The sequence below is a fragment of the Pristis pectinata genome, chromosome 8, assembly GCF_009764475.1.
Source record: "Pristis pectinata isolate sPriPec2 chromosome 8, sPriPec2.1.pri, whole genome shotgun sequence".
NCBI lineage: Eukaryota > Metazoa > Chordata > Chondrichthyes > Rhinopristiformes > Pristidae > Pristis > Pristis pectinata.
In genome coordinates, this window is record NC_067412.1 from 3,801,438 (window position 1) to 3,822,611 (window position 21,174).

Below are 21,174 nucleotides of genomic sequence, written 5' to 3' on the forward strand. Positions count from 1 at the left end.
CCCTGATTAAACACATCCCTGGCTTCACTACCCCGTAGAGGTTAACTGGACCTGCTACACAAGCAGGTGAGAGGCTGGGTATCCAGTTGTAGAGTCATACAGCACAGAGACAGACCCTTCAGCCCAACTGGTCCATGCTGACCAAGGTGCCTACCTGAGCCAGTCCCATTTGGCCTGTGTTTGACCCATATCCCTCTAAACCCTTCCTGTCCATGGACCTGTCCAAACCTCTTCCACTTCCTCTAGCAGCTCGGTCCACATACCCACGCTTGGTGTGAAAAGCTTGCCCCTCAGGTCCCCCTTAAATCTTTCCCCTCTCACCTTAAACCTGTACCCTCTAGATTTAGACTCTCCTACCCTGGGGAAAAGGTGGTGACCGTCCACCTTACTTCTGCCCCTGTAATTTTATAATCCTTGATAAGGTCCCCCCTCAGCCTGCTTCGCTCCAGGGAAAACGGTCTCAGCCTGTCCAGTCTCTCCTTACAACTCAAGCCCTCCAGTTCCAGTAACATCCTCGTGAATCTACCCTGCGGGTGACTCCCCCTCCTGAGTCCCACTGAACTCTCCGCAAGACAACAATCAGGAGTGTGAAGAATACTCGATGGTGACACATTTGACCCATATCCCTCTATACCTGTCCTATCCAGCTGTCCTCGCAGCTCCAGAGTCCTGGGTTCGATCCCGACCTCCGGTGCTGTCTGTGTGGAGTTTGCACGTTCTCCCTGTGACCGGGCGGGTTTCTCCCGGGTGCTCCGGTTTCCTCCCACGTCCCAACGACATGCAGGTTGGTCAGTTAATTGACCGCTGTAATTTGTCCCAAGTGTGTGGGTGAGGGGTAGAATCTGGGGGGAGCTGATGGGAATGTAGGGAGAATGCAGGTAGGTTAGCGTAACTGGGTGATTGAGGGTCAGCATTGGTATTGGTATTGGTTTATTATTGTCACTTGTACTGAGGTACAGTGAAAAACTTGTCTTGCAAACCAATCCTACAGGTCAATTCATTACACAGTGCAGTTACATTGGGTTAGTACAGAGTGCATTGATGTAGTACAGGTAAAAACAATAACAGTACAGAGTAAAGTGTCACAGCTACAGAGAAAGTGCAGTGCAATAAGGTTCAAGGTCACAACAAGGTAGATCGTGAGGTCATAGTCCATCTCATTGTATAAGGGAACCATTCAATAGTCTTACCACAGTGGGGTAGAAGCTTGGGCCGAAGGGCCTGTCTCCATGGTGTATCTCCCTTTGACTATAAGATAAGATAAGATTTCTCTATTAGTCACGTGTACACCGAAACATACAGTGAAATGCATCTTTTTGCGTAGAGTGTTCTGGGGGCAGCCCGCAAGTGTCACCACGCTTCCGGCACCAGCATAGCATGCCCACAACTTCCTAACCTGTACGTCTTTGGAATGTGGGAGGAAATCGGAGCACCCGGAGGAAACCCACGCAGACACTGGGAGGAATGTACAAACTCCTTATGGACAACAGTGGGAATTGAACCTGGGTCGCTGGCACTGTAATAGCGTTACGCTAACCACTACACTACCGTGCATTTCCAACAACATCCAAGGAACTCCATTTCCATCCTGGACAAAGCTATGTCCTCAATCGGTACCCCGTCCACAACCCTAAACATTCAATCCCTCCTGCAATGTCATTCCTTGTGGAACACCACCACCAGCAAGTTCCCGCTCCAAGTCACACACCCTCCTGACTTGGAAGTACACTGTCGCTGGGTCTAAGTCCTGGAACCTCCTCCCCAACAGTGCCGTGGGAACACCTTCACCAGAGGGATTGCAGCATTTCAAGAAGGCAGCTCAACCTTACCTTCTCAGGGGGCAGTCGGGGATGGGAGATCAAGAGAAATGAGGAGGTGATCCAGGAACGGGATCCCAGAGCTCGGGAGCGGGGATAGTGTAGAATGAGTGTGAAAGGGTGCTTGAAGGCCAAGAGCCTGTTCCCATGCTGGATGACCCCACAGAACTTGGAGCTGTGCAGACGTCAAGAGGGGGGAGGGGTTGTAGAGCTGGGGAGGTTACGGAGATGGAATGTTGTTGAGAAATGTAGAACTGGCAGATTGCAAGTCAGTGTCGGTGAGCCCGCACAGGGCAATGGCAGACCCAGCGATGTTGCTAAAGGGGTTACACAAAACTTTAATTGCTTGTCATTTTACTTTCTTTAGAACTACACACTACAGGATGAATATGATCTGGACGTCCTGGGCAGAACCATCTGTGACCTTCCACCTGAGATCATAAGGACCAACATCTCCAACAAGGCCATGAATGAAGCCCTCATCCGGTTCAAGATTTGTAGGGATCTCAGTCCCGCCCAGAAGAGAGAAGTTAGAAATAAAATCCGGGAATTCTACGGGTAAGGCAGAAGAGGATATTTCCCAGCAAAAATCTCAGTCAAAGTCGAGCTTATTGCCACATGCACAAGTATATGTGTGCACAGGTGCAATGAAAAACTTACTTGCTGCAGCATCACAGGCACAGAGCATCAGATAAGCAGCATTCACAAGAAAAACATAAATTATACACAATTTTTACAAGAAAGAACACAATTAGAACAAAAAAACAAGTCCATTGTAGTGCAAGGTGATCAAGGTGGTCCCAGTGTTGCTATACTGAGGCAGTGATTAGGGTTTTGCCAGTTGGTTCAAGAACCGAATGGTTGAAGGGAAGTAGCTGTTCTTGAACCTGGTGGTGTGGGACTTCAGGCTTCTGTACCTCCTGCCCGATGGGAGCTGTGAGAAGATGGCATGGCCCGGAGGGTGGGGCAGCGCCTCATGTAGGTACTCTTGATGGTGGGGAGGACAATGAACGTAACCACATGGTGTAGGTTTGGGGCTTGTAGTCACTAAGTTGTCCCCAATTAAAACGAACATCTATCTTTGTCCCACATCCCCGAACACCATTGGTTAGAAATCCAATGAATTCCTATTTTACCTGTGTTTCTAGCCGGTGTTTCTGTTGTAGGGATCCAACCGTATGGCAACCTGAACTGATGCAGGATCTGGGACCATTGGTGACACTCTTGTCAAAGGAAGACCTTACCACCGTGGCTGAGAAGGTACCATCCGTCTGTGCAGTGTCTCGCCCGCGTCTGAGTCTGTTGCTGTCTGTCAGTGTTAAGTTCAAGTTTATTGTCAGGAGCATACATACCCAGGGTACAAATGCCATATAAAATTAGCATTTTACAGCACAGTACATGACAAAACATAAATTATATAAACTTAAATTAATATAAATTATATAGAACTTACACAACAAAATAAACATAACGACATTAGTACAAGTTGAGGGAAATATGGTCCGAGGTAGAATTCGGGTTTTTCAGGTGGGTTCAAGAACCTGACGGCAGTGGGGAAGAAGCTGTTGTTGAACCTTGAGGTGTGGGTCTTCAGGCTCCTGTACCTCCTGCCTGATGGCAGCATCGAGAAGAGGGCACGACCCGGATGGTGGGGGTCCCCGATGATGGACGTCGCCTTCCTGAGACATCACCTCTTGTAGATGTTCCTCGATGGTGGGGAGAGCTGTACCCGTGATGGAACTGGCTGAGTCCCACCACCCTCTGCAGCCTCTTGCGTTCCTGCGCATTGGATTTCCCACACCAGGCCCTGATGCAACCAGTCAGAACGCTTTCTACTGTGCATCTGTGGAAGTTGGTCAGTTTTCGATGACATGCCAAATCTCCTTAAACTTCTGGGTATTACCTGGTTCCTGGAAGCCCCAGTGAATCTTCAGAGAGAAAAGTCAATAAATATTCAAAGGAGAGGTTGGTGTGGTGGCACAGTGGTTATGTCACTGAACTAGTAATGCAGAGCGAAGAGTCCTTGGCAGCTGGGAGTGTAAATTCGGTTAATTAAGAACTTTTTTTCTTGGAGCGCAGGAAACTGAGAGGTGCATAAAAATCCTGAGGGGCGTAGATAGGGTGACTGCACTCAGTCTTTTCCCCAGGGTTGGGGAATCAAGAACTAGCGGGCACAGGTTTAAGGTGAGAGGGGAGAGATTTAACAGGAACTTGAGTGGAAACTTTTTTACACAACGGGTGGTCCTTAGGTGGAATGAGCTGCCAGAGGAAGTGGTTGAGGCAGGGACAATAACAACTTTTAAAAGACAGTTGGACGGGTACATGGATTGGAAAGGTTTGGAAGGTTATCGGCCAAACGCGGGCAAATAGGACTAGCTTGGATGGGGCATCTTGGTCAGCACGGACCAGTTGGGCCGAAGGGCCTGTTTCTGTGCTGTATGCCTCTATGACTCTAAATGCATTTGGAATTAAAAATGGAATTAGTAATGGTGACATGAAATCATGGAAACCCACCTACTACATAACTACCCTTGAGGGGAGGAAATCTACCCCAGCTGGGCTGTAGGTGACTCTGGAGTTGTCCAGCGAGGCACTCGGACATTAGTGGGACGGTTCACCGCCACCTTCTCTGGGCCAGTCAGGGACTGGTGTTGAATGCGGCCAGGAATACGCACATTCCGCAAGGGGAATTTTAAAAGTGGCTATCACGGACCCTGTGGACTGAATGGCCCTTCCTCTGCTGTTGCTTTCTCTGGTTAATGCAAAGTCAGCAGAACCATGCAGCTGAGAACAAGAAGGCACGAGAAACCGTTTCTTCAGCTGCACTTCTCGCAGTGGGTTTAACCATATTCATTCAATCACATTCCTTCACTCACTTTATTCATTACCCTAAATCGACTCATGGACTTTAGCGAGGCCTTTGACAAGGTCCTGCCTGAGACCCTGGTCTGAAAGGTTCGATTACATGGGATCCAGGGTGAGCTGGCCAGTTCGATACAACATTGGTTTGGTGAAAGGAGAAAGAGGGTAGTTGTGTGGGGTTGTTTATGAGATGGGAGGCCTGTGACCTGTGGTGTGCTGCAGGGATTGGTGCTGGGTCCCCTGTTGTTTGCCATATATATTAACAATCTGGATGAGAATGTAGGTGGTATGATTAGTATTGGTTTTGGCTTATGAGGATAGGTTGAGCGAGCTAGGGCTTCTTTCTTAGGAGAGAAGGATGAGAGGTGACTTGATAGAGGTGTACAAGATGATAAGAGGCATAGATCGAGTGGACAGTCAGAGACTTTTTTCCAGGGCGACAATGGCTAACATGAGGGGACATAATTTTAAGGTGATTGGAGGAAGATATAAAGGGGATGTCAGGAGTAAGTTTTTTACATGGAGGCTAGTGGGTGCATGGAACACACTGCCTGCAGAGGTTGTGGGGACAGATGCATCAGGGACATTTAAGGGACTCTTAGATAGACACATGAATGATAGAGAAATGGAGGGCTATGTGGGAGGGAAGGGTTAGATAGATCTTAGAGCAGGATAAAATGTCGGCACAACATTGTGGGCCGAAGGGCCTGTACTGTGCTGTAATGTTCTATGTTCTATATTCCCCCACAGTTCCCTGACATCCTGCTGCAGGCAGCAGTGGAAGTGAAGGGAGCAGCCATTTCTCAGGATTTCCTCTGGGCGGTGTTCCGCGCTCTCGAGAGAACAAGTGGGAGCATTAAACCCTCCGACGGGGCTCCAGGTGAGTCTGCTTTCCTCTCCCGATCCCTTGTGTGCCTCGGAAAGCCTCCCGAGTCTCTGACTGAACCCTTTCCCTTCTGAAAGAGCCCTCTGTGTGGGTCTGGCTGCGTTGAATCCTGACTGTTTTCCACACTGAATCAATCTTAAATCTGATCCGGTCCAGCCCTGCCCCTCTGGAGACCGAAAGTTATCTGAATCTTGAGAAAAATAGTTGTTTATATGGAATTCTAGTGCTCAACAGGCGTAACGTTCAGTAAGGGGATCCTTCACAAGACACAGAAAAAAATACCTTGCACCAGGGAAAAAGGCACCCACAGAAAGGACTCAGCATCTGTGAATAACTTAAAAAAATAAAAGATGGTGTCAAACTTAAAGAAACTGAGGGACTGAGTTATAGGGAGAGGTTGGGCAGGCTGGGACTTTATTCCTTCGAGTGTAGGAGACAGAGGGGTGATCTTCTAAAGGGGTATAAAATTCTGAGGGGCATAGACAGGGTGAATGCACTCAGTCTTTTTCCCAGGGTTGGGGAATCAAGAACTAGAGGGCACAGGTTTAAGGTGAGAGGGGAAAGATTTAATAGCAACCTGAGGGGGCAACTTTTTTTTTACACAGAGGGTGGTCAGTATATGGAACGAGCTGCCAGAGGAAGTGGTTGAGGCAGGGACAATAACAACTCTTAAAAGACAGTTGGACAGGTACATGGATTGGAAAGGTTTAGAAGGTTACGGGCCAAATGCTGGCAAATGGGACTAGCTTGGATGGGAATCTTGGTCAGCATGGACCAGTTGGGCCGAAGGGCCTGTTTCCGTGCTGTATGCCTCCATGACTCTATCCATAACTCTGCAAAATGGGGAGCACATCAGAAAATTGGCCACAATTTAAAAACACTGCAATAAATGACCAGAGGATGGGAAAATTAATGCGAGATGAGACAGCCTAAGGTATAGGAATAGATAGGAAGAGCTTCTATCGATACCTAGTGAGTGTTAGTCCTACAGAAAATGAGTTGGGAGAGTTACGAAAGGCAAACAAGGAGATGGCAGATGAGTTTAATGAGGTATTTTGCTTCACTAAAGAGAGGATTCAAGTAATATTGGTAAATTGGTTTATTATTGTCACATGTACTGAGGTACAGTGAAAAACTTTGTTTTGCGTGCCATCCATACAGATCATTTCATTACCACGGTGCACTGAGATAGATAAGATAAGATTTCTTTATTAGTCACATGTACATCGAAACACACAGTGAAATGCATCTTCTGCATAGAGTGTTCTGGGGGCAGCCCACAAGTGTCGCCACACGTCCAGCGCCAAAATAGCACGCCCACAACTTCCTAACCTGTACGTCTTTGGAATGTGGGAGGAAACCGGAGCACCCGGAGGAAACCCACGCAGGCACAGGGAGAACGTACAAACTCCTTACAGACAGCGGCGGGAATTGAACCTGGGTCGCTGGCGCTGTAAAAGCGTTACGCCAGCCGTACAAGGGAAAACAATAACAGGATGCAGAATAAAGTGTTACAGTTACAGAGAAAGTGCAGTGCAGGCAGATGTGCAGCTCGGCACATCACGGAAACCAGCCTCCCCTCCACAGACTCTGTCTACATCTCACTGCCTCAATAAAGCAGCCAACATAATCAAAGACACCCCCCTCCCCCCCAGATATTCTCTCTTCTCCCCCCTCCCATCGGGCAGAAGATACAAAAGCCTGAAAGCACGTACCACCAGGCTCAAGGACAGCTTCTATCCCGCTGTTATAAGACTATTGAACAGCTCCCTAGTACGATAAGATGGACTCTTGACCTCACAATCTACCTCATTATGGCCTTGCACCTTATTGTCTGCCTGCTCTGCACTTTCTCTGTAACTGTAACACTTTATTCTGCATTCTGTTATTGTTTTCCCTTGTACTACCTCAATGCACTGATGTGATGAAATGATCTGCATGGATGGCATGCAAAACAAAGATTTTCACTGTACCTTGGTACATGTAACAATACTAAAAAGATTTACCAATTTACTAATCTTTCCAGAAGGTGTGGACCTTGCAGTGATGGGGTGCCTCAGCCAGTGATGTGTCAGATGCCTGGTTTACAACCTCCATATTCTATGCTTCTGATAACTTTTAGCTTCCTTTACAAAATCACTGCTTTCAGTTTCATGTCCTTAAGGACTGAAGTCAAAGTCGAGTTTATTGTCATCTGCACAAGTCCATGTGTGCACAGGTGCAATGAAAAACTTACTTGCAGCAGCATCACAGGCACAGAGCATCAGATAAGCAGCATTCACAAGAAAAACATAGATTAAACATAAATTACACGCAATTTTTACAAGAGAGAATGCAAATAGAACAAAAAAATATGAGGGAGATTTTAATAGTTTTCGACCATGTCTTTAGTCATTTGCTTTTTACCCTCTCACCATGTCCCCATGACTCAACCGGTGTTGCAGTGGGCAGGCACGGTAGTGTAGCGGTTAGCGTAAAGCTATTACAGTGCCAGCGACCCGGGTTCAATTCCGGCCACTGTCTGTAAGGAGTTTGTACGTTCTCCCCGTGCCTGCGTGGGTTTCCTCCGGGTGCTCCGGTTTCCTCCCACATTCCAAAGACGTACGGGTTAGGAAGTTGTGGGCATGCTATGTTGGCGCCGGAAGCATGGTGACACTTCTTGGCTGCCCCCAGAACACTCTACGCAAAAGGTGCATTTCACTGTGTGTTTTGATGTACACGTGACTAATAAAGAAATCTTATCTTATCTGAATGTCAGGGTGTCTGGGAAGCCAGGCTGACCTAATGGAATCCGGCGATGTGTGCCGAGTTTGTGATGGGTCCAATGTTTGTTCCACTTTAGTGTTTCTCCTGGGCATCTGGAAGCAGTGCTCTACCCAGAGCGGAATACTCAGTAGGTCAGGCAGCGTCTGTGGAGACAGGAGCAGAGTTAAGGTTCAGTTCGACGACCTTGCATCAGCTGGGCCGGTCTGACTTGGTACCGGCGGAGGCTGTGTCAGATGGCCAGGGGGTGGATGAAGGTCCTGCCCCATGTGAGTGGATGGGTTTCAGGGGTTGACATCCAACAGGGAAACATTATCCAGGATTGCGGAAACCTTTCCAGCCTCGGCTTCCAGTTGGCTTGCCAAGTATTCCACAGATGCCTCCATGGTATTAGTCTGCAGGGTCAGGTCGAGTTTGGATTTCTTGGGGTAGGATTGGGACAGGATAGAATCGTGGACTTTGGTAATAAAAACACTCAGCGGGTCAAGCCGCATCTGTGCAGAGAGAAACACAGTTAATCTTTGGCATTGAAGAGCCTTCATCAGAACTCCTGGACAGTAGTCTAGGGGCAGCACAGTGGTGTTTGGGGTGGCAACGTGCTGCTGCTAGCATTGGTATTGGTATTGGTATTGGTTTATTATTGTCACTTGTACCAAGGTAGAGTGAAAAACTTGTCTTGCATACCGATCGTACAGATCAATTCATTACACAGTGCATTGAGGTAGTGCAGGGTAAAAACAGTAACAGAATACAGAGTAAAGTGTCACAGCTACAGGGAAGTGCAGTGCAGACAGACAATAAGATGCAAGATCACAACAAGGTAGATTGTGAGGTCAAGAGTCCATCTCATCGTATAAGGGAACCGTTCAATAGTCTTATCACAGTGGGATAGAAGCTGTCCTTGAGCCTGGTGCTTTGTGCCCTCAGGCTCCTGTATCTTCTGCCTGATGGAAGAGGAGAGAAGAGAGAATGATCCTGGTGGGTGGGGTCTTTGATTATGCTGGCTGCTTCACCAAGGCAGCGAGAGGTATAGACAGAGTCCATGGAGGGGAGGCTGGTTTCCGTGATGCGCTGGGCTGTGTCCACAACTCTCTGCAGTTTCTTGCAGTCCTGGGCAGAGCAGTTGCCGTACCAAGCCATGATGCATCCAGATAGGATGCTTTCTTGATTGATTGCTTGATCAATCTGCACTGATAAAAATTGGTGAGTGTCAAAGGGGACATGCCAAATTTCTTTAGCATCCTGAGGAAGTAGAGGCGTTGGTGAGCTTTCTTAGCTGTGTGTCTACGTGGTTGGACCAGGACAGTGCCATTGATGTAGACAGGTGCATGTAAACCGCCCCCTTTCCTGAAGTCAATGACCAGCTCTTTGGTTTTTCTGACAGTGAGGGAAAGGTTGTTGTCATGATACCATGTCACTGAGCTCTCTATCTCCTTCCTGTGCTCTGACTCATCGTTATTTGAGATACGGCCCACTACAGTGGTGTGACCTGCAAACCTGTAGATGGAGTTAGAGCAGAATCTGGCCACGCAGTCATGAGAGTATAGGGAGTAGTGTAGAGGGCTGAGAACACAGCCTTGTGGAACACCAATGTTGAGAATAATCGTGCCGGAGGTATTGCTGCCTATCCTCACTGATTGTGGTCTGTTGGTCAGAAAGTCAAGGATCCAGTTACAGAAGACCAGAGACTCAGGTTCAATCCCGACATCCGGTGCTGTCTGTGTGCAGTTTGCACGTTCTCCCTGTGACCTCATGGGTTGCCCCCGGGTGCTCCAGTTTCCTCCCACATCCTAAAGACCGGCGGGTCAGTAAGTTAGTTGATCACTGTAAATTGGTAATTGGTTTATTATTGTCGCATGTACCGAGAAGCTTTTGTCTGCGTGCCATCCAGACAGATCATTCCGTACATCAGTATGTCGAGGGAGATAAAGGACGTGTGGGTGAGGGGTAGAATCTGGAGGGAGTTGATGAGAATGTGGGGAGAAAAAAAGAGGGATTAATGTAGGATTAATGGAAAGGGATTGGCACAGACTCGATGGGCTGAAGGGCCTGTTTCTGTGCTGTATCTCTCTATGACTCTAGTATCGCCCGGCGTTGAATCCAGATCCAAAGTGCGGTGATGAATTGCTCCTTTCTCCATCTCCCCCTCAGGCTGCCGCGGGGTTCGAACCCCATCCTCTGATCACATCCTCAAGCTGGCGGACGCCAACTCCTATTGGTCAGCCCAAGAACTGCGCTGCCTGTCCCCGGAGACCTTTGTACGAAGTGTCGAGCTCCTCGGCACCCTGAAGGGGTTCGACATTGCCCAGCTCGTGGCCCTGAAGGAGAAGGCCAAGGAGGTTTGTGAACACAGAGATGTCCCAGTGGTTACAGACCATGTTAATGCTTGAAACAGGAATCTATCAAACACTCAACAGGTCAGGCAGCATCTATGGAGAGAGAAACAGGCTCAACATTTCAGCTCGATGACCCTTCATCAGCTATTCCGCTGAAATGTTAACTTTACAACAAGATTAGTAATTAATTCTTCCCCTTTGCACAGTACAAGTTGAGTCGGTGGTGAAGAAGGCAAATGCAATGTTGGCATTCGTTTCTAGAGGAATAGACTATGAGAGCAGGGAGGTGACGTTGAGGCTCTATAAGGCATTGGTAAGACCTCACTTGGAGTACTGTGAGCAGTTTTGGGCTCCTTATTTAAGAAAGGATGTGCTGATGTTGGAGAGGGTTCAAAGAAGATCCACTAGAATGATTCCAGGAACGAGATTAGAGAGATCCCTGGATTAGTTGCCTGGATTAGAGAGTATTGAATATGAAGAGAGGCTTAAGGTGCTAGGGCTTTATTCACTGGAAAGGAGGAGGATGAGAGGAGACATGATAGAGGTATATAAAGTACTCAGAGGAATAGATAGAGTAGACAGTCAGCGCCTCCGTCCCAGGGCACCAATGCTCAAGACGAGAGGGCAAGGCTTTAAGGTTATGGGTGGGAGGTTCAGGGGAGATGTCAGGGGGAGGTTTTTCACCCAGAGAGTGGTTGGTGCATGGAATGTGCTGCCTGGGGTGGTGGTGGAGGCAGATACATTGAACAGGTTCAAGAGCTTGTTGGATAGGCACATGGAGGAGTGTGGGATGGGGGGATATGCGGGAGGAAGGGGTTAGGTAGAGTGAGGGTGGTTTGATGGATGGCACAAAATGGTGGGCCGAAGGGCCTGTTTTGTGCTGTATGTTTCTATGGTTCTATGGAGAGGGTTAACATACGAGGAACGTTTGACGGCTCTTGTGCTGTACTCCTTGGAGCTCAGAAGAATGAGGGGGAACCTCAAACATTTGGAATGTTAAAAGGCCTGGACAGAGTAGATGTGGCAAAGTTGTTTTCCACGGTAGGGGAGTCTAGTACAAGAGGGCACGACTTCAGGATTGAAGGGCGCCCATTCAGAACAGAGATGCGGAGAAATTTCTTTAGCCAGAGAGTGGTGAATCTGTGGAATGTGTTGCCACAGGCGGCTGTGGAGGCAAAGTCATTGAGTGTATTTAAGGCAGAGATTGCTAGGTATCTGAGTAGCCAGGGCATCAAAGGTTATGGTGAGAAGGCGGGGGGGGGGGGGGAGTGGGGCTAAATGGGAGAATGGATCAGCTCGTGATAGAATGCGGAGCACACTCGGTGGGCCGAATGGCCGACTTCTGCTCCTTTGTCTTATGGTCTACAAGATGCAAAATAATCAGAGCTAAGCTTTGACCTGAAACGTTAACGGTTTCTCTCTCCACGGCTGCTGCCTGACCTGCTGAGTGTTTCCAGTGTTTTCCATTTTTACTTTGAGCATTTACATCCCAGACAAATCCCTCCCAGGGGTTTCAGTATAAATGTACGTTGAGCCACGTAAGGATATATTAGGAACGAAATTGGGAGGAACATCTTTACCCCAACAGTGGGGTCAATGTGGAAATCTCCACAACAGCAAATGGTTAGAATTGAAACAATTAAGGGGAGGTTGGAGAAGGACGAAGGGGGCAGGGGGTCTCACTGCCAGACTTAGATGGGGAAAGGCAGGAAAAGGCTTGAGCAGAAATGCTAGTATAGATTGGAATTGGAATTGGTTTATTATTGTCACATGTACAGTGAAAAACTTGTCTTGCATACCATTCATACAGATCAATTCGTTGAGGTAGTACAAAGTAAAACAATAACAGAACACGGAATAAAGTGTCACAGCGACAGAGAAAGTGCAGTGCAGGCAGACAATAAGGTGCAAGGTCATAATGAGGTAGATTGTGAGGTCAAGAGTCCATCTTATCGTACTAGGGAACCGTCCAATAGTTTTATTACGGTGGGATAGAAGCTGTCCTTGAGCCTGGTGGTACGTGCTTTGCTGGGCAAGAATCCAAACAGCCAAGTCACCGTGGATTCCACGCATTTTCATCTTCTGGATGAGCCTCCCATGAGGGACCTTGTTGAACGCTTTACTAAAATCCATGCAGACAACATCCACAGCTCTCCTTCATCAATCACCCTTGTCACCTCCTGGGAAAACTCAAATGGTCAGACACCACCTGCCCCGCACAAAGCCATGCCGACTGTCCCAAATTAGGCCACGCTTTTCCAAATGCTCATAAATCCTATCCCTGAGAATCCTCTCCAATAATTTCCCTAGCACTGAAGTGAGACTCTCTGTCTATAATTTCCAGGATTATCCCTATTTCCCTTCTTGGACAAAGGAACAACATTAGCTACTTGCCAGTCCTCGCCTGTGGCTAGAGAGGACACAAAGATCTTGGTCAAGGCCCCAGCAATCTCATCTGTTGCCTCTCTCAATAACCTGGGGTAGATCCCATCAGGTCCTGGGGACTTATCCACCTTAAGGTTCTTCAAAAGACCCAACACTGCCTCCTTCTTTATCTCAAAACGCCCCAGCATACTGGCACGCTCCACACTGATCGCACGATCCTCTGGGTCTTTCTCCTTGGTAAATACTGACACAAAGTACTCATTTAGGACCTCTCCCACAATCTGCGCCTCAACACATGTTCCCTCCTTTATACGGGTGGTCCTACCCTCTCCCTACTTATCCTTCTGCTCTTGATGTGCGTATAGAATGTCTTGGGATTCCTACTTGCCAAGGACTTTTCGTGGCCCCTCTCGGCTTTCCCAATTCCCTTGTCTTTTCCAGCTTCTTTATATTCCTCAAGGACCCTGTTCAGTTTTAGCTTCCTGACTCTTACATAGGACTCCTTTTCCTTCATGACTAAATTCACAACTTGCGAATTCCTGAGAAGGAATTTCGGTGCCCAGGGAGCACTGTGGAGACTCGGTCACTGAGTATATTCAAGACCAGGTTGATGGAGTTTTGGATGTCAAGGAAATTGAGGGATACAGTGTTAGTGTAGGAAAGTGGCGCTGAGGTCAATGCCAGAACAGGCACGAGGGGCCAAATGGCCTACTTCTGTCTCTCTTAAGCATAGATGGAATTGAGAAATATGTAGTGACTGAGATCAAGACCTTGTTCACTGAGGGAGGGTTCACTGAGATATGGTCTTTGATAAGGAGGAGAAGAGGTCCAGGGAGGGGATTCCAGAGCTCAGGAACCAGGGCAGCTGACGGCATGGCCACTAGTGGAGGAACGATGGGAATTGGAGGGGGATCAGGGAGGCTGGAATTGGCAAAGGGTGGGGTTGGTGCAGATGGGAGGGAGAGTGAGGAGGTGAAAGAGGGGGAGAGAGAGGGAGGGAGAGAAAGAGACAGATGGTGCATGTAATGCGTGACATATTTGATGCATGTGAGAATGGAACGGCAGTCGTCACAGGGGACTTTAACTTCCACATAGATTGGGCGAATCAAGTTGGTCGAGGCAGTCTTGAGGAGGACTTCATAGAATGTATCCGTGATAGCTTTCTTGAACAGCATGTTAGTGAACCTCCAAGGGAAAATGCTACCTTAGATCCGGTCCTGTACAATGAGACAGGTAAAATTAACGATTTTGTAGTTAGGGATCCTCTTGGAAAGAGTGATCACAGCGTGATTGAGTTTCTCATGCAAATGGAGGGAACAGTGGAAGACTTTCAAAGAGATTTTTCACGGTGCTCAACAGAAGTATATTCCAGTTAAAAGCAGGGACTGTAAGGGTGGGGAGAGCCAGCCTTGCATAACTAAGGAAATAAAAGAAGGCATCAAGCTAAAAGCTCATGCATACAAACTCGCCAAAAGTAGTGGGAAACTGGAAGATTGGGAAAACTTTAAAAAGCACCAAAGAACCACTAAGCAAGCAATAAGGGAAGGGAAGTTAGACGATGAAGATAAACTGGCACAAAACAGTCAAAGATTTTATAATTATATAAAGCGGAAAAGAGTGGCTAAAGTAAACGTAGGTCCCTTGGAAGATGAAAAGGGGAAATTAATGCTGGGTCATGTGAAAATGGCCAATTTTGTGTCAGTCTTCACGGTGGAGGACAGCCTAACATGCCAAAGAGAGATGTTATGGATGCAATGGGAGGTGAGGACCTTGATACAACCACTGTCACTGAAGAAGTAGTGATGAGCAAACTAGTGGGCCTAAAGGTAGACGAGTCCCCTGGTCCTGATGGGATGCATCCCAGGGTACTGAAAGAAATGGCAGAAGTTATAGTAGAGGCGTTTGTGATAATTTACTAAAATTCTCTAGACTCTGGGCAGGTCCCAGCGGATTGGAAGACAGCGAATGTCACACCACTGTTTGAAAAAGGATGTAGGCAAAAGGCAGGTAACTATAAGCCAGTCAACTTAACATCTGGAGTTGGGAAAATGTTTGAAACTATCATTAAGGAAGAAATAGGGAGACATCTGCATAGAAATAGCTCCATCAGGCAGATGCAGCATGGATTCAGGAAGGGCAGGTCCTGTTTGACAAACTTACTGGAGTTCTTTGAGGATATAATGAGCGCAGTGGATAGAGGGGAACAGGCGGATGTTGTACACTTGGATTTCCAGAAGGTGTTCGATAAGGTGCTGCATAAAGGACTTATCCATAAGATCAGGATGCATGGAGTTGGGGGTAATGTATTAGCATGGATAGAGGATTGGTTAATGAATAGAAGGCAGAGAGTTGGGATAAATGGGTGTTTCTCTGGTTGGCAATCAGTGGTGAGCGGGGTGCCGCAGGGGTCGGTGCTGGGCCCACAACTGTTCACGATATACATTAACGATTTGGAAGAAGGGGCCGAGTGTATCGTATCTAAGCAATATGCACAGAGGGATGCGGAGGGTCTGCAGAGAGATATAGATAGGTTAAGTGAGTGGGCAAGGGTCCAACAGATGCAGTACAACGTTGGTAAATGCGAGGTCATCCACTTTGGAAGGAAAAATAGAAGATCAGATTATTATTTAAATGGTGAAAGATTGCAGCATGCTGTTGTGCAGAGGGACTTGGGAGTGCTTGTGCATGAATCGCAAAAGGTTGGTTTGCAGGTGCAACAGGTTATCAAGAAGGCAAATGCAATGTTGGCCTTCATTGCTACGAGGATTGAATTTAAGAGCAGGGAGGTTATGCTGCAACTGTACGGGGTACTGGTGAGGCCGCACCTGGAGTACTGCGTGCAGTTCTGGTCTCCTTACTTGAGGAAAGATATACTGGCTTTGGAGGTGGCGCAGAGGAGGTTCACCAGGTTGATTCTGGAGATGAGGGGGTTAGCCTATGAGGAGAGATGGAGTTGTCTGGGACTACACTCACTGGAAGTCAGAAGAATGAGAGGGCATCTTAGAAAAATATAAAATTATGAAAGGGATCGATAAGATCGAGGCAGGAAGGTTGTTTCCACTGGTAGGTGAGACTAGAACTAGGGAACATAGCCTCAAGATTCGGGGGAGTAGATTTAGGACGGAGATGAGGAGAAACTGCTTTTCCCAGAGAACAGTGAATCTGTGGAATTCTCTGCCCGGGGAAGCAGTGGAGGCTACCTCATTAAATATAGTTAAGACACAGTTAGATAGATTTTTGCACAGTAGGGGAATTAAGGGTGATGGGGAAAAGGCAGGTAGATGGAGCTGAGTCCACGGCCAGATCAGCCATGATCCTATTGAATGGCAGAGCAGGCTCGACGGGCCAGATGGCCTCCTCCAGCTCCTGTTTCTTAAATGTTTTTCTGGGAAGAAAGCAAGAGGGAGTGAGAGAGAGGGAGAGAGGGAGAGAGGGAGAGAGGAAGAAGACAGAGAGAGGGAGTGAGAGAGAGGGAGAGAGAGGGAGCGAGAGGGAGAGGTGGAGAGAGGGAGAGAGGGAGAGAGTGAGAGAGAGGGAGCGAGAGAGAGGGAGAGAGGGAGAGAGTGAGAGAGGGTGTGAGAAAGAAGGAGAGGCAGAGAGAGGGAGTGAGAGAGAGGCAAGGAGAGAGATGGAGAGAAAGAGGGAGGAGAGAGTGGGAAGAGAGACAGGGAGGGTAAGAGAGGGAGGGAGAGAAAGACGGGGCCAGACGAGGAGAGGGGAGAGCCAATGACAAGATGTGAACGCACGGGTGGGAACGTTACGGATGAGGCGTTTCAGAGGGGAACAGGTCAGTGGTCACGGGGGGTGGGGGGGACAGTGTACGGGATGTGGGGAGGGAGAGGTTCTTTGGCCCCACATATGGAGGGTGGGTTTGGGAGGCCGGTGACGGTGGCGCTGGTTGGCATCAATGCCCTGGTGGTGGTCCCTGCCGTCCCGAGACACTCCCACACCCTGGCTCCCCCCTCAGGGGTGGCGGGGGGGTATGGGTCTCCTGCGGTGTTTGGACCAGGCAGGAGCCAGCTGAGCGAGCACTGACACTGAGCACCTTGCCACCAGGTGTGGGGACCGGTCCGAAGCTGGAGGAACCACCAAGTACGAGCTCTCGGCCGAATCGCGCTGTCTCTGAGCGAGGCCGAAATCGAGGAGCTCGACCTCGGCACCATCGACACGGTCGCGGCACTGAGCCAGCACGGGGAGTGGTCTCCACTGCAGGTAGGGACGTCTCTAAACTGCACGGCCCATCACCTGGAAACATCAGCCCTGGTTCTCTCCCGCAGATGCTGCCTGGCCTGCTGAGTATTTCCAGTAATGTTACTGTTGTGGTATTATTGTGTTCACTTCTGGTCGCCTCATTACAGGAAGGATGTGGAAGCTTTAGAGAGGGTGCAGAGGAGACTTACCAGGATGCTGCCTGGATTGGAGAGCATGTCTTATGAGGATAGGTTGAGTGAGCTAGGGCTTTTCTCTTTGGAGAGGAGGAAGATGAGGGGTGACTTGATAGAGGTGTACAAGATGATAAGAGGCATAGATCGAGTGGACAGAGACATTTTCCCAGGGCGACAATGGCTAACACAAGGGGGTATAATTTTAAGGTGATTGGAGGAAGGTATAAGTGGGATGTCAGGGGTAAGTTCTTTACACAGAGAGTGGTGGGTGCGTGGAACGCACTGCCGGCAGAGGTTGTGGGGGCAGATACATTAGGGACATTTAAGGGACTCTTAGATAGACACATGAATGATAGAGAAATGGAGGGCTGTGTGGGAGGGAAGGGTTAGATAGATCTTAGAGCAGGATAAAATGTCAGCACGACATTGCGGGCCGAAGGGCCTGTACTGTGCTGTAATGGTCTATGTTCTATGTTACCTTTTGTATCTCACGGTCCCTCCATTCTCTCTCCTCCGAGCTCCTTCCCTCTTCCTCTATTTCCTTTCATCGGGCAGGATGGGTATAAAAGTCAGGGAGTCACGTTGCAGCTGTATAGAACTTTGATTAGACTACATTTGGGGCATTGTGAGCAGTTCTGGTCGTCCCATCACAGGAAGGATGTGGAGGCTTTGGAGAGGGTACAGAAGAGGTTCACCAGGATGCTGCCTGGATTAGAGAGTATTAGACATAAGGAGAGGTTGGACAAACTTGGGTTGTTTTCTGTGAAGCTGAGGGGAGACCTGATAGAGGTTTATAAAACGATGAAAGGTGTAAGTAGGAAATGCAGTCAGAGCTTTTTTCCCAGGGTGGAAATGTCAAATACTTATCTTAAGATAAGATATCTTTATCAGTCACATGTACACCGAGAAACACAGTGAAATGCAGCTTTTGCATAGAGTGTTCTGGGGGCAGCCCACAAGTGTCGCCACGCTTCCGGCGCCAACATAGCATACCCACAACTTCCTAACCCGTATGTCTTTGGAATGTGGGAGGAAACCAGAGCACCCGGAGGAAACCCACGCAGGCACGGGGAGCACGTACAAACTCCTTACAGACGGCAGCCAGAATTGAACCCAGGTTGCTGGCGCTGTAATAGTGTTACACTAATTGCCACACTACCGTGGGGAAAGTTTAAAAGAGATTAATGAGGCAAGTTTTTTTACGCAGAGAGTGTTGGGTGCCTGGAACCCGCTGCTGGGGGAAGCAGATACGATAGCAATGTTTATGCGTCATTCAGACAGACGCATAAATAGGCAGGGAAGGGAAGGGAGGGATATAGACCACGTGCAGGTAGATGGGATTAGTTTGGACTGGGATCAAAGGTGGCTCACAGACAGTGTGGGCTGAAGGGCCTGTTCCTGTGTTGCACTGTTTCACGTTCTGTTTACACCTCCCTCAGACTGCTCAGCTCAATTAACCAACCGTCTCCCTCTCCCAGCCTGCACCACCACCACTTGTATCATTCAGTTCCAGCTTGGCCTCTACCCTTAGTTCTCTCTGCAACTTAAGGCATGTTTCTATGAAAGGTCGTCAACCCAAAACCTTGAGCCTTGTTCTCTCTCCACAGACACTGTCTGACCTGCTGAGTGTTTCCCAGTGGCTTAGCGACCGTCTGCAAAGAATAATCTGACACATTGCATTTTGTGCTTGTTCTCCTCTCTCTGGTCCAGAGCGCAGAAGGATCTCAGAGTTCTTTGCATGAATTGCAAAAGGTTAGCAGGCAGGAACTGCAAGTGCGAGGAAGGCGAATGGCATTTATTGCAAGAGGGTCAGAGTTTAGAATTAGGGAAGTATTATAGTCGAAGAAGGAATCAAACTCAAGTATGTTGTCGTGGGCACATAAACGAGTAAGTTGTTGTCATGGGCACACATACCCAGGGTATAAATGCCATGAAAATTAGCTTTTTGCAGCAGCGGCACAGTACGTTACAAGAGGAGGACAAACACAGATTAACATAAACTTAAGTTAACATCAATTATACATAATTTACACGTTTGCAAAAAAAAACCAAAATAACCAGAACGACGTCACAAGAGGGTGCAAATGCTTCGGCCTAGAGCAGGAAACAAACTGCTGGTGGACCTCAGCAGGTCGAGCAGCATCTGTGGAGAGTGTTGACCCGAAGGAGCGACGATCCCTGTTCTCCCATATCCCCAGCACCCTCTGTGTGAAAACCGTGCCTCAAAGGGATACATATTTGCTGCAAATCATGCACTCTCCCTTGAAACGCTGGTCTTGCTTATCCTTGGTCACACCCTTCGATGTAACTTCCCAGTCTACCCCAGGCAACCTGCTCCTCCTTTCTTCATAGTTTCCCTTGTTCCATTTAAAACCCCTGGATTGAAGTCCAACAACGTAAAATTCCATCATCTTTCCTAAGGGCCCCGTTACAACAAGATTAGTCGTTAACCCTTCCTCTTTGTAAAATAATCAGAACTAAACCTTGACCTGAAACATTAACAGTTTCTCTCCCCACAGATGCTGCCTGACCTGCTGAGTGTTTCCAGCATTTTCTGTTTTTATTTCAGATTTCCAGCAGCTGCACTTTGGTCTAAAATATCCTGTTCCTTCGCCTGATCCTCAATGCACAGGAGAAGAGTTTTGGAAGTATCCAGCACGGAAAGAGGCCCTTCAGCCCACTGAGTGCATGCTGACCATTGGCACTATTCCCACTTTATTCTCTCCACATTCCCATCAACTCCACCCCCCCCCGGATTCTATCCCTCACTCACACACTGGGGGTATCTTACAGCGTCCGATTAACCTACCAACAGGTCATTGGGATGTGGGAGGAAACCGGAGCACCTGGAGGAAACCCAAGGAGAATGTGCAAACTCCATGCAGACAGCGCCCGGGGTCAGGATCGAACCTGGGTCTCTGGAGCTGCGAGGAGACTGGTTCAGCTTCCTGGGCCCTGATTTCTGGATTTTCCTTCCTAAACCTTTCCAACTTGGGTAGTGAAGAAGGCTTATGGAATGCTTGCATTTATTAGTCGAGGTATTGACTACAGGAGTCAAGAAGTCATGATGCATCTCTATAGAACTCTGGTTAGGCCGCATTTAGAGTATTGCATGCAATTCTGGTCACCTCACTATAGGAAGGATGTTGAGGCTTTAGAGAGGGTGCAGAGGAGGTTTACCAGGATGCTGCCTGGATTAGAGGGCATGTGCTTTCAGGAGAGACTGGATAAACTTGGGCTCTTTCCTCTGGAGCGGTGGAGGCTGAGGGTTGATCTGTTGGAAGTGTATAAAATGATGAGGGGCATAGATAGGGTGGACGAGCAATATCTTTTTCCCATTATTGAGCGATCCAATACCAGAGGGCATGCATTTAAGGTGAGAGGGGGTAGGTTCAGAACAGACGTGAGGGGTACATTTTTTACTGAGAGAGCGGTGGATGCCTGAAATGCGTTGCCTGATAGGGTGGTGGAGGCAAACTCATTGGGGGCTTTTAAGAGGGACTTGGATGGGCACATGAATGAGAGGAAAATGGAGAGATATGGGCACTCTGTTGGTAGGAGGGATTAGAACAACATTGTGGGCTGAAGGGCCTCTTCTGTGCTGTACTGTTCTATGTTCTATGTTCTAACTCTCTCTCTCCAGCTTTCACAGGCTCTGTAAAACTGACTGAGCTTTTGCTCACCTATCCTAACAGCACCTTAAGTGACCCGCGAGGGCCTTGGGCTATTTTACTGAGATA

At 48.2% G+C, this 21,174-nt stretch overlaps 1 protein-coding gene across 1 annotated transcript in view; it reads left to right on the forward strand.

Annotated features, from left to right (window-relative positions):
• LOC127573208 (otoancorin-like) overlaps nucleotides 1–21,174 on the forward strand; it is an 80,703-nt gene that overhangs the window by 49,270 nt on the left and 10,259 nt on the right. The window contains exons 22-26 of the mRNA XM_052021209.1: nucleotides 2,185–2,375; nucleotides 2,984–3,077; nucleotides 5,430–5,559; nucleotides 10,480–10,667; nucleotides 17,106–17,261. Of these exons, the coding sequence (XP_051877169.1) occupies nucleotides 2,185–2,375; nucleotides 2,984–3,077; nucleotides 5,430–5,559; nucleotides 10,480–10,667; nucleotides 17,106–17,261 (759 nt within the window). The remainder of the gene's footprint in view (nucleotides 1–2,184; nucleotides 2,376–2,983; nucleotides 3,078–5,429; nucleotides 5,560–10,479; nucleotides 10,668–17,105; nucleotides 17,262–21,174) is intronic.